Below are 14,076 nucleotides of genomic sequence, written 5' to 3' on the forward strand. Positions count from 1 at the left end.
GGTTGGTTAATTGAGAATTTTCACTAGGGACTCGCTGTGTATACCTGAATTTTTCTGTAATCAAAGATTGCTTAAAGCTTGGAGAGCGAACTATCTGTTGTTGATGAATGTTTTGAAGAGTTGAAGATGGAATTCCTGCGCTGCGGCCTGAAGCAATAAGTGCCTCTTATCTCTGTTTATGTGTTTGCCATTATCTAAATAGCAGAAAAAAGGAATAGCCTAGAATTAGTTTAAATACTCTCTATGCTCAATTTCTGTTGTTTCTTGATGTTTTCCTCTGAATGAATTGGTTATGAATATTGAATTCCTTCTGGCTCATGTTTACCCCAATTCACCTGTGTTGGCCAATTACCTAGGGATTCTTAACTGCCCCTAGGTAGCGCCCTGTTACCTTCTTTGCTAATCTGTTGGAGAGATTCTTAACTGCCTCTCTTTCTTTAGCATTCAGTTCATCCCTTAAACCTGAAAATTGCTTCAAGCTCAGTTATCTTGCTCCATGTTCCCTCACTGTTATTAAGGAAACACACCAGCAGTTCCCCTCTTCGACTCCATGCCCAATGGCTTGAAAGATTCAGACTGTACTCTGCCTCTCTACCTGAAAGTGTCAGTTTTCCCACCAAAACTCAATCAAAACCCCTGTGCATCATATCTAGCCTAAAATCATCCCTTTCAACAAAGCTAAATCATAAAGAGAGAGCCCTCTCTGACTGCAGGTAGGCTAGGGCCTGCAGTCCAAAGTTGGTTTGTGGTTACCTCGGCCGTATCCCTTTAGGAGTCAAAAGGGACAACCTGAGTGATAACAAATCTATTGAATTTAAAACTATCACTCAGTGAGAATGCTGATCTGCCAAAGCAAACCCACGCAGTTCTGAAAAAATCTGTTGAATTTAAAACTATCGCTCATTAAGGTCTCTGATCTGCCAAAGCGACTCCCCGCTGATTTAAAACCAGTGCATTTGCTCGGATCAATCAGTGATATATTAACATGCTCGTCTGATATTTCAGTTTAGATATGGATTACTACGACGAAGACCCAAGGCCACGTTTTCAGTTGCAGGCATCCTCCATACCCGCTCCCCAACAATCTGCTTCAATCGACAGAAAACACGCAGCATTTTGCATAGCAACAGGAATCTTAATCTTCAGTTACGGCTGCCTTTTGCCCGGCATTTGGCAGATCTTACTGACATGGATCGGCTTGTCACTCGCCATTGGACCGTTCGCCCCGATTTCCCTCACCGGTGGCGACATCAGAGTCGGCTGCGGCGAAATCCTTGAAGAACCACAGATCAAAACCCCAAAACCGGAACCCGAACGGAAAAATTATAGAGGAAAGGCCAAGCGGTCAGAGAACAGTAATCTCGAAATACCCATTTTAAATGTCCCCAGATCAGACGAAATTCCAGAAGGAAACAAAAATGGAGAAGCAGGTGTTAAGGTTTCTGTGGTTTCTAGGGTTTCATGGCCGAGCCGACTCGCAAAGATTCAGTTCGGATCGTTTCATGGCCAAGCCGAGTCTGAATCGCGATTTTTCCGATTAATCGCCGATTCCCGTTTCACTGCTCCGAATGGAGACAGTCAATGCACTAAACAGTGCTGCAGACTAGCTAAATAGCCAGCTTTTTCAGAAGTCGAAACGACTAGTTCAAAATGCACATAACTGAATGATCCAAAATGAGGGGGCTCCTCTCTATTTTATAGCTTCTGCCTCTCACAATCCCTAGGCTCACCTCCTCCTACGTGCTTCTCCTCTTGCCACATGTTCTTCCCTCCTGCACAGTCTCTCCATGTGTCTGCGTGGGCTCCATTTCTGCATCCCCCTTTGGCCCCCTTGGCTCCCCTTTAAGTCACAACGTTGTGCTACCTACGAAGCGACTTTTTATTCTAAAGTGAGTTATGTCCCCCTTCCTCACTTTTTATATACAAATAACTATAGAAGGCAAAAATTGAATATTCCAATTAGCCATGGCTTATTAGGAATATTACATAGCCTCTCTATAGCTACCACTGCCTTTGCGTCAGCCACTTGACTCTCTGCGTCAATCCCCTGGCCCTCTGCATAACCCATGTTGGCCTCCTAAGCATCTGCATCAGCCTTCCCAGGCTCTGTGTTGTCTCTCTGGCACTATCTCTGCCTCTCTGCTATGTATTCTCGGCCTTTTGTCGAACTACCCCTCGCTATAACAAATCACTAGTTCGATTCTCTCACCAAACCCCACTTCAGAAAATCGAATTGACTGATCAATTTGGTGTATCTCCAACTGACCCTCAAGCCTCCTCTTATACTTTTCCTGTTGAGTCTTCAACGATTGAGATTAAGTCCCTAATCAACGAATAAGATTAGATTTGGCTTGATCCATGTCATTTAGAACATTCTCACCCAGTTTTATATTAATACCCATTAATATTTTAATTTTCCTAAGTTTAGACTTAGGAACCCCATTAAAAATATCAATTATTTTAATATCTCTCCAACCGGTTGGAATTTCCCCAAATGATTTCTGGGTCTTGGAGATCTTATGTGCCTTAGCCTCTCCACCAATTTTCATGGCTAGATCACATTTGATGCTACCACAAATGAACAATAACTACTATCAATGGGAACTCCTCCAACCTGGAGGTCAACTCATCTATCTCTGTCAAGGTTGTTGTCTACTCCTGCCCCTTCTTGTCCTTCTTTCTATTGGGACACTAGGTGACGCAGTGACCAAATTCAGCACATATGAAGCAATTGACCTTCTACAGGTCCTTTTTCTTCTTCTCACCTCCCTTTGAGTTCTATCCCTGACTGGGACCCTTCTTCGCCTTCCCTTTACTTGCAAGCGATATGTTCTTCTCTTCCTCCTCCACTTTTGATCCTTTGCTACTACCGCTAATAATACCTTCTGTAAGGTTGAGTCTCAACTCCTCCTGAGTGAAGTCACTCCATAAGTGATCCCATCCTAGGAGTGCATCTCGCCCAAAAATAACTTGGATGAAAGTATGCCACTCCTTGGAAAACCCATTTAGAGTTTTGCGCACTAGATCATCATCAAACGGTTTTTCTCCAATGACTCCAAGTTCATCCCATACATTTTGAAGTCCGGTGAGATAAGAAGTAACGCCCTTACCCTTCTGCATCCTAGTGGTCCTCAACTTCTCCTTGAGAATCATTTTACGATTCTTAGACGAATCCTAGTACCAATTTATGACATCATCCCACATGTCCTTTTTCATATTCTTTTCTACAATATACAAGATGACATGATCCCAAACACCATTCAGGACCATTCTCTTAGCTTTGGCCATTTCTTTCTTGAAGGTTGCCAACTATTGTGGATCTATTGGCTTTGCCATGACATTTTCCATGAATTACTTCAAACCATGCTCATCCAATAGGAATTGCATTCTGGCCTTCCATACACCAAAATTAGAGGCTCCGTCATGTCTGTCTTGATCCCTAAGTCGTGTTGTGGTAATTTCTGCAAAAATCAAATAAATTGGAGACTAGATCTGGAAATCTTTTTCTCTTACCTGCTTGGCCTTTTTCTGCTACTCGCACTCCCTTAGGAATGTGTAGATCTTCTCATGCTTGCCTCTGGAAGTCCTTCGACTCTCACTACCTACTACTCCACTACTGGGTAGCTTGCTCTAGCTTCTGGAAGTCCTTCTCCAGAATGACACATGATCTGCTGCTCTTGAAGCACACACTAGATAGACTGGCAATTCTGCACAATCTTCTCTTACTGGAAATCACAGATCTCCTCCTTGGAGCTAGAGCTGGAAACCCTCTAAGAATTTCTAGAAATTCTTCCTCTGTGTGCTTTTCTCTTCCTGCCCTACGCAGATTTGCATCTGCAACCCTTGTTGCAAATCTTCTTTGCCCAGATTTGCTCTGCAAATCAACTGATCTGCTCACTAGAATTGCTTTCTGGCAAGCACACTACCTGCAAACTCTGCTTTGAGGCTATTCGAACTTTTCCTTCGAACTGGATCTGGAAATTAAACCCTCTACCTCTGCAATTCACACCCATGGTTTAGCCTGCACAGATCTGAACCATGTGCTTCATATCTCCCTCTGAAATTGCACGATTTGCCGATCTTTCGCCTCTGATCTAATCAATAAATCTTTGATACCATATAAAATTTCATTAAATTGTAGTAACTAGAATTTATTCTTCTAGCTGATTAGCAATTTATTTGTTTTATGACAAATAACGAATAAATCACACTACAATTCTTCGCAATAAAAATACGTTGCGAAAGTAAAATTAGGAACTAAGAAATAGATGCACACACATAAAAATAGACACCAATATTATTGGATTGAAAAGTCCCTAGAAAAACCCTGAAGGGAAAATAGTGTAGCAAATGAGGGTTTATTTTATTATTATGCTGCAAATTTGAGAGTACAATAATCTGGACGTGAAAATTCCTTAAAGTTGGGAATTCCTACTGCAACACTGATGATATTTCTTCTACTTGTTTGATCTGATACTTTTGTGATCCATATTGTATATAAATGTCTTTTGGATTAATCGCATCATTAGGATATGGTCGACGTTCTACTTGTTAGATTTACATGAACAAGTTATTTGCAGTTTCCTATGGAAAACATTGAAATACATACACTGCAGCCTACACCATTTAAATAATATGCTGAAACAAGAAACTGAACAATAGAGAAAGATACACACAAATGACACAGTTGTTTTTGGACAAACGTCCTTAGAAAAACCCAATGCAGGAAAACCAATGCAGCAGATTTGAGGGTTTTATTATTATTCAGTAGTTTTCTGAATACAGCTTCTGGATTCCCTTCTGGCAATCCAGTTACAGAGAAATACGACTAGCAGAAGAAATTTGTGAGATTACCTCACTCTACCCAGCAAGTCCTGGCTGATCCGGCAGCTGAACCAATGTGTCCCCGGTTATTTCTGCGCTGCCCCTGCATAGGCCCTGTGTCAGCCTATAAGGCACTGCATCACCCCAGTGCTAGATTGATTTTCTCTCCCGGAGCTCTGACATCAACCCTCCCAACTCAGAATGTCAAACCCCAGCAAATTTTCGGACTTCTGCTTGGAGGACTGTGTTGCCTCTGTGTGAGCCCTTCTGGCTCAGCTTCAACCCCTCCTGGGTACTCCGCTACCTCCTTTTGGTGTCTCTCTGCCTCTCTGTTGCGTATCCTAGCTCAGGAGAAGACTCTCCAACCAAACTATCCCCTCCTCTCACTGGAACAACTCACTATTGAAATTCTCCCGACAGTTGCTCTACTTCAGAAAATCGAACTTTTGAACTCTCTGCGTGTCTTTCCAAATGACCCTCAAGCCTCCTTAAATAATCTCCTCGTTAACATTCAATGGCCCAAATTAGAAGCTCATCAATGGCTAAGTTCATTTCTACTTGATCCTTATCTTCTTCTAGAAGTTACACCCACAGTTAGATTAATAGCCATTCATTATTTTATTTTCCTAAGTTTAGACTTAGGGTCCCATTAAAAATAATTAATTATTTAAATAAAACTGTTTCTGGGTGAAATTTCCCAAAACGCTTTCTGGGTTCTTTAGAATACATGTGCCCAAGCCTCCCTGCAAAATTTGAGACTTAGATCACTTCTTATGCTATTAGAAATCAACACTCCTTCTTAGCGAGGAATGTGCTCTAGTAATGCAACCCACTGAAGCATTACTTTGTTCTATAACATCTCTCTCTGTGTTGCTGATGTCTGACATGTTGCCCAACAATCACTGTGCAAATGTTGCATTTATACTGTTGTTGACCCTACCACTGTCAACACTGCATCCATACTGCAACTCCCTCTGAGTTTTTGCATCCGTGCTGCTGCTGGCATGTCCACTGCAAACTGCTACTGCTACTGTATCAGCAACGGAAAAACAACCCAAATTACTGAGCTAACTATGTTCAATATGATACCATGTGAATGCTAGAGCCTGACTGCTGCTAGTCTTTGCACTGACCCTCTGAATCTACTGCGCTGTTGCTGACCTCTGCTCTGTGCCATCTGCACTGCTGCCAACTCTGCTCTGTGTCATTCAGCCTCTGGCGCTCCTAGCCACTGCAATTGTCTCTCCGGCACTCCTCGACACCATCTGACACTAGTCCATCCTGCTACTTCTAATCTGGGCTCCCGTAGAAAGGAATTGATTCGAGAGGTGGGTTCCTCAAGGATCTTGCCCATCTGTAGCTCTTTCGAACTACAACTCTAAATCAGCCCACCTCCCTCCTGGAGGTATCTAAGCTGTCATGGCGAACTCCTCCTCCTCAATCTTCGTAGGTGTAGCCTTCGGATTGTGCTTCTCATCTTTGTCCTTCTTTCTGAGAGGAAACTGTGTTGCGTAGTGACACATCTCGCCACACCTGAAGCACTTTATCTTCGAGATGTCCTTCTTCTGCCTCCACTGCTCCGGCTGCCCCTTCAATGCAAGGGTTGCATTCTCATCCTCCTTCTTGGGCTTCGACCCACTATTGCTGCTTTCATCAAGCTTACACTTGACCAAGTCTCTCCTCAACTCCTCTTGCTTGAGAGTTGCCCACATCCCATCCCAATTCAACAAAGTTGCCCTGCCCAAGATACTCTGGACAAAGACTTGCCACTCATCTAAAACGGAGTTGAGGACCAGTCTAGCAACCTTGAAATCTTGAGGTGTAGACCCCACAACTGATAACTCATCTCGGGTCTTCTGAAGCTTCGTGAGGAACAGATCTACGCACTCCCCCTTCTGCATTTGAGTAGATCTCAGCTTCTGCTCTAAGTACATCCTTTGCTGCTCAGAAGATCCCTGATACAGCGTAGACGATGCATCCCACATCTCCTTAGTAGTTCCTCTGCTAGCGATGTGACAGACTACATGATCCTTCTCTCCATTAAGGATTATTCTCTTTGCCTTCACCATTTTAGCCTTGTACTTCTTCAGCAAATCTGCATCTGCAGGCACAACCACCACGTCTTCGACATATGTCTTGAGAGCATGCTCATCTAGAAGGAATGACATCCTTGCCTTCCAGATGACATAGTTGGATGCTCCATCTAGTCTATCCTGATCCCTCAATCCACTGGTTGCCATCTCTGCCACGAAAATTGTCGAACTGCTCCTCTCTGCTTCTTACTGCTGTTGCTCAGCCAATAAGAAAACGGACTTCTTGGCAGGAAGTCTTCTGAGGAAAAAATTCCCTCACAATGCTTCTCTTCTCTTTTGACGTCTTTCTGCCTAGCAAAATGGCCTGCGGAAAAACTGCGTCCCATCAGCTCTTCCTCACACTGAGGCTTCACTGCTACGCCTTTTTGCATGACAAGATCTTGATCTGGAAGCTCTTCTCTTTATTGACTCACTTAGAGAGAGATTGCCTCGCAATTTTACCCTCCCGGATTGGACTTCGCAAACACCTCTGGGAATTCGAATTGCTGCCTCCTGCAGCTTTTTTCGATCTCCTTTTCTGCTTAGCGTTGGGTTCTTTGGCACTATTCTTCTTGCTTCACCTGCACTCGCTCTGATACCATGTGAAAATTCCTTAAACCCGAGAATTCCTACTGCAACACTGATGATATTTCTTCTACTTGTTAGATTTACATGAACAAGTTATTTGCAGTTTCCTACGACAAACATCGAAATACATACACTACAGCCTACATTTAAATAATATGTCGAAACAAGAAACTGAACAATAGAGAAAGATACACACAAATGACAGTTGTTTTTGGACAAACGTCCCCAGAAAAACCCAATGCGGGAAAACCAGTGCAGCAGATCTGAGGGTTTTATTATTATGCAGTAGTTTTCTAAATACAACTTCTGGATGCCCTTCCGACAATCCAGTTACAGAGAAATATGACTGGCAGAAGAAATTTGTGAGATTACCTCACTCTACCCAGCAAGTCTCGGCTGATTCGGCAGCTGAACCAACATGTCCCCAGCTATTTCTATGCTGCCCCTGTGTGGGCCCTGCGTCAACCTCTAAGGCATTGCTTCACCCCAGCGTTGGATCGATTTTCTCCCCCGAAGCTCTAACATCAACCCTCCCGACTCAAAATGTCAAACCCTAGTAAATTTTTGGACTTCTGCTTGGAGAACTGCGTTGCCTCTGCGTGAGCCCTTCTGGCTCAACATCAACCCCTCCTGGGTACTACGCTGCCTCCTTCTAGTGTCTCTCTGCCTCTCTGCTACGTATCCTGGCTCAGGAGAAGACTCTCCAACCAAACTCTCCCTGCTCCTCATTGCAACAACTCACTATCGAAATTCTCCCAGCAGCTGCTCTGCTTTAGAAAATCGAACTTCTGAACTCTCTATGTGTCTTTCCAAATGACCCTCAAGCCTCCTTAAATAATCTCCTCGTTGACATTCAACGACCCAGATTAGAAGCTAATCAATGGCTAAGATCATTTATGCTTGATCCTTGTCTTCTTCTAGAAGTTACACCCACAGTTAGATTAATACCCATTAATTATTTTATTTTCCTAAGTTTAGACTTAGGGTCCCATTAAAAATAATTAATTATTTTAATAAAACTATTTTTGGGTGGAATTTCCCAAAACGCTTTCTGGGTTCTTTGGAATACATGTGCCCAAGCCTCCCTGCAAAATTTGAGACTTAGAGCACATTCGATGCTACCAGAAATAAACACTAGATGCCCAATTGGCAATCCTCCAGCAAATATCTTGCCAAAATAATCTGGAGATCTTAGACTCCTCTGCTAAATAAATCGACCTCTCTTTTCCTGCTCGAACCCCACATTGGCTACTTGCACCGCAGCTTGGACTTCACACCGCTGGGCCTGGGAAAGTTCGTACTGCCTAGAAATTGGCTCCAAGTGAGCCATCCTACCTCCCTTTGTCACTAGAAACCACTTGCACCTCTTCCTAGAAATAGATCCAGCCTCTGGCTACTGATCTGTGGTTCTTCGAACAACTTGCACTAAGGTTTTTGGCAATTCGCACTAGCTTCCATGACCCTCTCTGCAGATAATTCAACCTCCTGTCTCCTGCCAATCCAACACTAGAGAAATACTAGAAAAATCTCTGGAATCCTACTCTTTGATTTTCTGCTGCTCCCTCTCTCATGCTCTCCCTCTGGTTCAAACTGTGCCCTCACTGAAGTTGTGAACCATTTAGCTTGATCCGCCATGTTAACTACTACTTGATGTCTCACTCTCCATCCCTTCGAGCTGCTCTTACGATCTCTCGTTGAGACTTCAATGGCTAAGATTAAATCTCCATCAATGGCTAAGATAAATTAGACTTCATCAATAGAAGTTTCTAGAGCAATTTCGAACATCCTTAATTAATTAACTTTAATTAACCAACTTCCTTAAGTTAAACATAGGAAGTAATTTAATTATTGGCTAATTAGTTTAATTAAGCTGTTTTAGAGCCATATCTCACAAAACTATTTCTGGGTATTGGAGATCATGTGTTCCCTAGCCTCTTAGCATCATCTGAGACTAGAACACTTGTCCAATTCTACCAAAAATCCATAAACTAACATGTATCCCTGCTGAAATGAGGGGTAATAGTTCCATATAGGTTAATGATTCTGCCCAACTCCAATTCTTTCGACCTGACTTCAATCTCTGTGCCTGCATTTAAAATAGATGAAGAAATAGCAACAAAGATAGGATTCCAACTTGTAACCAACCCACCCCAAAATCCATCAGCATCCGATGGACATAAATTCCACTCTTTGAGGAAAGAAGACAATAAATCCACCACTTTCGGGCCAGCACATATGGTTTCTTAGAGTGACAAATCGTCAGATTTATATGCAGCTTACATTCTTTTCAGGGCTTGCTGTTTTATGGTGCCACCAACCCCTTTGGAGTAAAGTTACAGAACTACTCATTTGGAAGTCATTCTAGGAGTCTTGCCTGCTCTAAGGGCCCCACAACTTGTTTGTTGCTTTCCCTCCCTAACCTTCTGTTTAGCTTGAGACTTGTTTTGGATATCTGAGATTTTCTCTGTACAGATAGGTCATCTTGATCAAAGGCAAAACTCCCTTCCAAAGACCTTAGGTTGGCAATGTTCTCTTTCTTAGATCTTAATTGGTATGCTGACTTTATAGCAGGCTTAGAGATTTTGCTCGCTTTCTCTGCTGGGAGAAATTTTGTCTGAGGATCCTCCTTATACCCTAGGATAACATTGGGATTCAATACGAAGGGTTTGCCACCTCCCAAATCAGATTGGGGCTTACAAATCTGAACTTCCATGGTTAAAGGAGAAAGTTTAGAACTTGAGGAAAAACAAATACCCCTAGAACTTAAAAAAGATGTTGAGAAGATTGAAGAGTTACTTAGACTTCAAACCCTTGAACCCTTCTCTTTATCATAGACTAAACCCTGTAAACCCCTACAGGAGGGTACATTCAAAGGAGCTTTCCGAAAACATCAAGAGGGCTCAGAAAATGGCCACAAGGGTGGAACCACTGCACAAGCTACCAACAAGATGCAATGAATGCCATTAAAGTCTACAAAATTTCCTAGATGAGCTAAGTACAAAATATTACCACTTAATTAGAAATTCAAAATTAACATGCCACAAAGGTTGAAAAATTATGATAAACAACAACAAAGATTAAGATACAGCTCAGATGAGGCCCAAGCGGGGTGGGTTATCCTTGTCATTCTCTGGTCACCCCCTCAACCCTTGTTCTGCAGCTCAAGCTTAGGGACATTAATTTTCCTGCCATCATTCTCCTGTTGTTTGTCATATTCTGAGATTGGCAAAGTAACTGTTGGAGCTTTATCATTTAGTGACTACACTGGGGGACTCAGTGGCCAGCCATGGTGGTGTTTTCTTTGCCCCCTCACAACCTGGCCAGCATAATGCTAGGTTGGCTACCACTTTGTTGAGACTATTGAGATTTGACAGTCAGGGCGTGAGAGGCATCTAGAGGCACTCATCTCATAGTGCATGGTGCATCTCCCAAATGTACAAAATCTACTACATTATTTTTATTTTGTAAATTCGATTATTCACATGTTCCCCCTTTTGTTTTCAGGCAACTTCAATCAAGGGTTCAGAAAAAAGTCTTAAAACAGATTATATTTTGAAGGTAAAAAGCTCTTGCCCCTGACATTTAATTTTCATCCCATGCTTCATTCAGGGACAGTCAACATTATGTCATGTTCTAGTTCTTTTAAATAAAACTTTTAACTGGTCTGATAGCAATCTTTGCACTGTCACGCACATTAAATGCTTTTTCATTTATTCTGGTGTTCTTCTTTAGGATGTTGCAGTTCTTATGTTTAACTGCCTGCATGTTATTGTTGTAGATCCTTGGTCTGGATATTTGTGCAGACACCATAATTGGTAATGCCATGATAAGAGGAATTTCTGGCGGTCAGAGAAAAAGAGTAACAACTGGTAATGAATGAAATTGCATCTCTGTATTTTTCTTTTAGAAGTTTGATTTTTGTTTAATTTTGAATGAGATTCAATGGTATCCATTCTATCTGCAGGAGAAATGATCATGTCTCCAATGAATACTATTTTCATGGATGACATATCAACTGGCTTGGACAGCTCTACTACTTTTCAGATTGTAAAGTTTCTTCAACAGGTTGCACACATCAAGCAAGCTACAATAGTCATATCGCTTCTGCAACCAGCACCTGAAACATTTGATCTTTTTGATGATATTATCATAATGTCAGAAGGACAGATAGTTTACCACGGGCCTCGTGATCATGTTCTCGGGTTTTTTGAGTATTGTGGCTTCATGTGTCCAGAGCGTAAGGGCATCGCAGATTTTCTGCAGGAGGTGAATATATAGCTATCTTCATGCTACTTTTTATGACTTGCGGTCAGATTAATTGTCTCACATCTTTCAATCACATGGTGCAGGTTACCTCTAGAAAGGATCAAGAACAGTATTGGGAGGATTGTGAAAAGCCATATAGGTACATTTCAGCAGAGAAATTTTTGCAGAAATTCAACCAGTTTCATGTTGGCCAGAAGTTGAAAGAAGAACTTTCTAAACCTTTTGATAATTCCAAAGGCGACAAAACTGCCTTGTCTTTCAGCAACTACTCACTTACTAAGTGGGAGTTGTTCAAAGCATGTCTTGATCGAGAGTGGCTACTTATGAAGAGAAACTCATTTGTTCACGTCTTCAAAATGACACAGGTATTTCATCTTGTCCTGATTATCTAAGTGATTACCAGAGAAGTATAACTTTTAGCTAACTCAGTTATGCCTTAATCTTTCATTGCAGCTTGTCGTAGTTGCATTTATTGCAATGACAGCGTTCCTCCGGACACACATGAAAGTTGACCTTGAGCATGGAAATTATTATCTTGGCGCTCTTTTTTTCTCACTCATGTGCATAATGTTCGCTGGCTATCCAGAGTTAAGGATGACAATTAGACGACTTCCAGTTTTCTTCAAACAAAGGGATCTTTATCTCTACCCAGCATGGGCGTACATTCTTCCAGGAATTCTTCTGAAGATTCCACAGTCCTTGTTCGAGTCAATTATTTGGACCTCAATTACTTATTATGGGATTGGGTACTCCCCTGAAGCTGTCAGGTCCGTATTTACTATTTAGTTTAACTATTAAGATTACTGCTTCGTTCCATCCTTACTATAGATATGGAAGCTATTGTAAAAATAAAGTAAAAGCTGCATTGTTTTTTTGTAAGTCAATATTTTATTCATGGCTCCAAAAAGAGGTACATCAGAAGAAAAACGCAGGTAGTCTCACCCGACCAGGTTTGTTGACCACTGCTGAATGGAGATGATAGTGAAACAAAAAAACATAAAGAGACATAGTCCACGACTTAAGAGGCCATAGGCACCAGTAAACAGATAGAACATATAAAACAACTATATCCATGCTAGTTGTCAGAAGTGATGGAGGTTGGGTTGTATGGGGTTGTTCCAAGAGGCGACGTAGGACGAAAAGAGCATTGGACACGCTCCTCAAAATGGGCCATCCAGGCCTTCAACTTCTCAACCTTCTATGATAACAAATTTTGGCCTCGCCAGACCACCACTACACGCTCCTGGACATGGCACTGGAAGTAATGAATTTTGTTCAAAGTTGCTATCAATTCAGTATGCTCCTCCTATCGAACCTGCTTCGAAGTCTCTAGACGCTCCAAAATTGACTAAATCAAGTCTCGACATTGCTCAACACAACAAACTTGTCGCTGACCATGACCACCATGACGCATTGGCACATGATGCCTAGAAACATCACGACGAGCTGAGCCCGTTGCTGTTGGACAGGCGAAGTGTGACCACCCCGACCCAACGTTGAGCCCTCGTGCCTACCACCCCGAGCAGCAGGCCCTGCGCACCCAGAGTGCCCCTACTACCCACCTCCTCTGCCCCCCGATGCCGTGCGACTTGACCCACCACCACTTCGACCACCCTGAACCGAGTCTTCGCTGCCACTCGCCATCTCGAGCCTAGACCTGGACGTGTCTGCGCCAGAACTGCTCGAATTGGACTGCACCTAGGTGGAGGCATGCCCTGAGCGAGGAACAAGGCACATGGTTGGATTCCCGACACCATTGGAATGAACAAACAACCGCCTACCCGATACCGCCCAAACTTCCCACATAGAAGGAGACACCACTAGCCCTGGCTGAACCTCCACACCCCACGACACCGAGAACACGCAGTACACAAAACAACCACCCACCATGAGCCAAAAATATGCACCTCCCCTGAAGTGACCACCCGCGAGCCCCACTAACTAGAGCCCGAGATTGTTGCTCCAATGGCTCCACCCAGCAACACAGAAGCCTGTAAATGGACCGAAGAGGACCACTACTACTCTCCCGTTCCAGAAAAAAACTAGTTCCCACCCAACCCAGACTGAAACCACACAAGATGAAATAGAAACAGCAGAATACCACCCCAAACAGACAACCATACCCTTCTTTCCTTGCACACTCACAGTGACAAAGCCCAATTCAGAAATTAACAATGATGCACACCTGAAAGCAGGGGAGGAAACGCTGATGACGATGCCATCTCCTCGCCCGGATAGGGGAACCTCTGCAACTCCCGCTTCTTCCCACAATGCCCACACCACAGACACCAATACTTGTGCATACGCAGAATCCCAACGAACACCC

The 14,076-nt window shown here is 42.9% G+C and overlaps 1 protein-coding gene across 1 annotated transcript in view; it reads left to right on the top strand.

Annotated features, from left to right (window-relative positions):
• LOC149231506 (pleiotropic drug resistance protein 3-like) overlaps positions 1–12,536 on the top strand; it is a 148,762-nt gene extending 136,226 nt beyond the window's left edge. The window contains exons 7-11 of the mRNA XM_089381656.1: positions 10,989–11,042; positions 11,263–11,353; positions 11,449–11,750; positions 11,834–12,115; positions 12,204–12,536. Coding sequence (XP_089237782.1) covers positions 10,989–11,042; positions 11,263–11,353; positions 11,449–11,750; positions 11,834–12,115; positions 12,204–12,536 — 1,062 coding nt within the window. The remainder of the gene's footprint in view (positions 1–10,988; positions 11,043–11,262; positions 11,354–11,448; positions 11,751–11,833; positions 12,116–12,203) is intronic.
• The last annotated feature ends 1,540 nt before the right edge of the window (positions 12,537–14,076 follow it).

The sequence above is a fragment of the Pinus tabuliformis genome, chromosome J (assembly GCF_031772625.1).
Source record: "Pinus tabuliformis cultivar Carrire ecotype Pingquan chromosome J, CPIR1, whole genome shotgun sequence".
NCBI classification, from domain to species: domain Eukaryota; kingdom Viridiplantae; phylum Streptophyta; class Pinopsida; order Pinales; family Pinaceae; genus Pinus; species Pinus tabuliformis.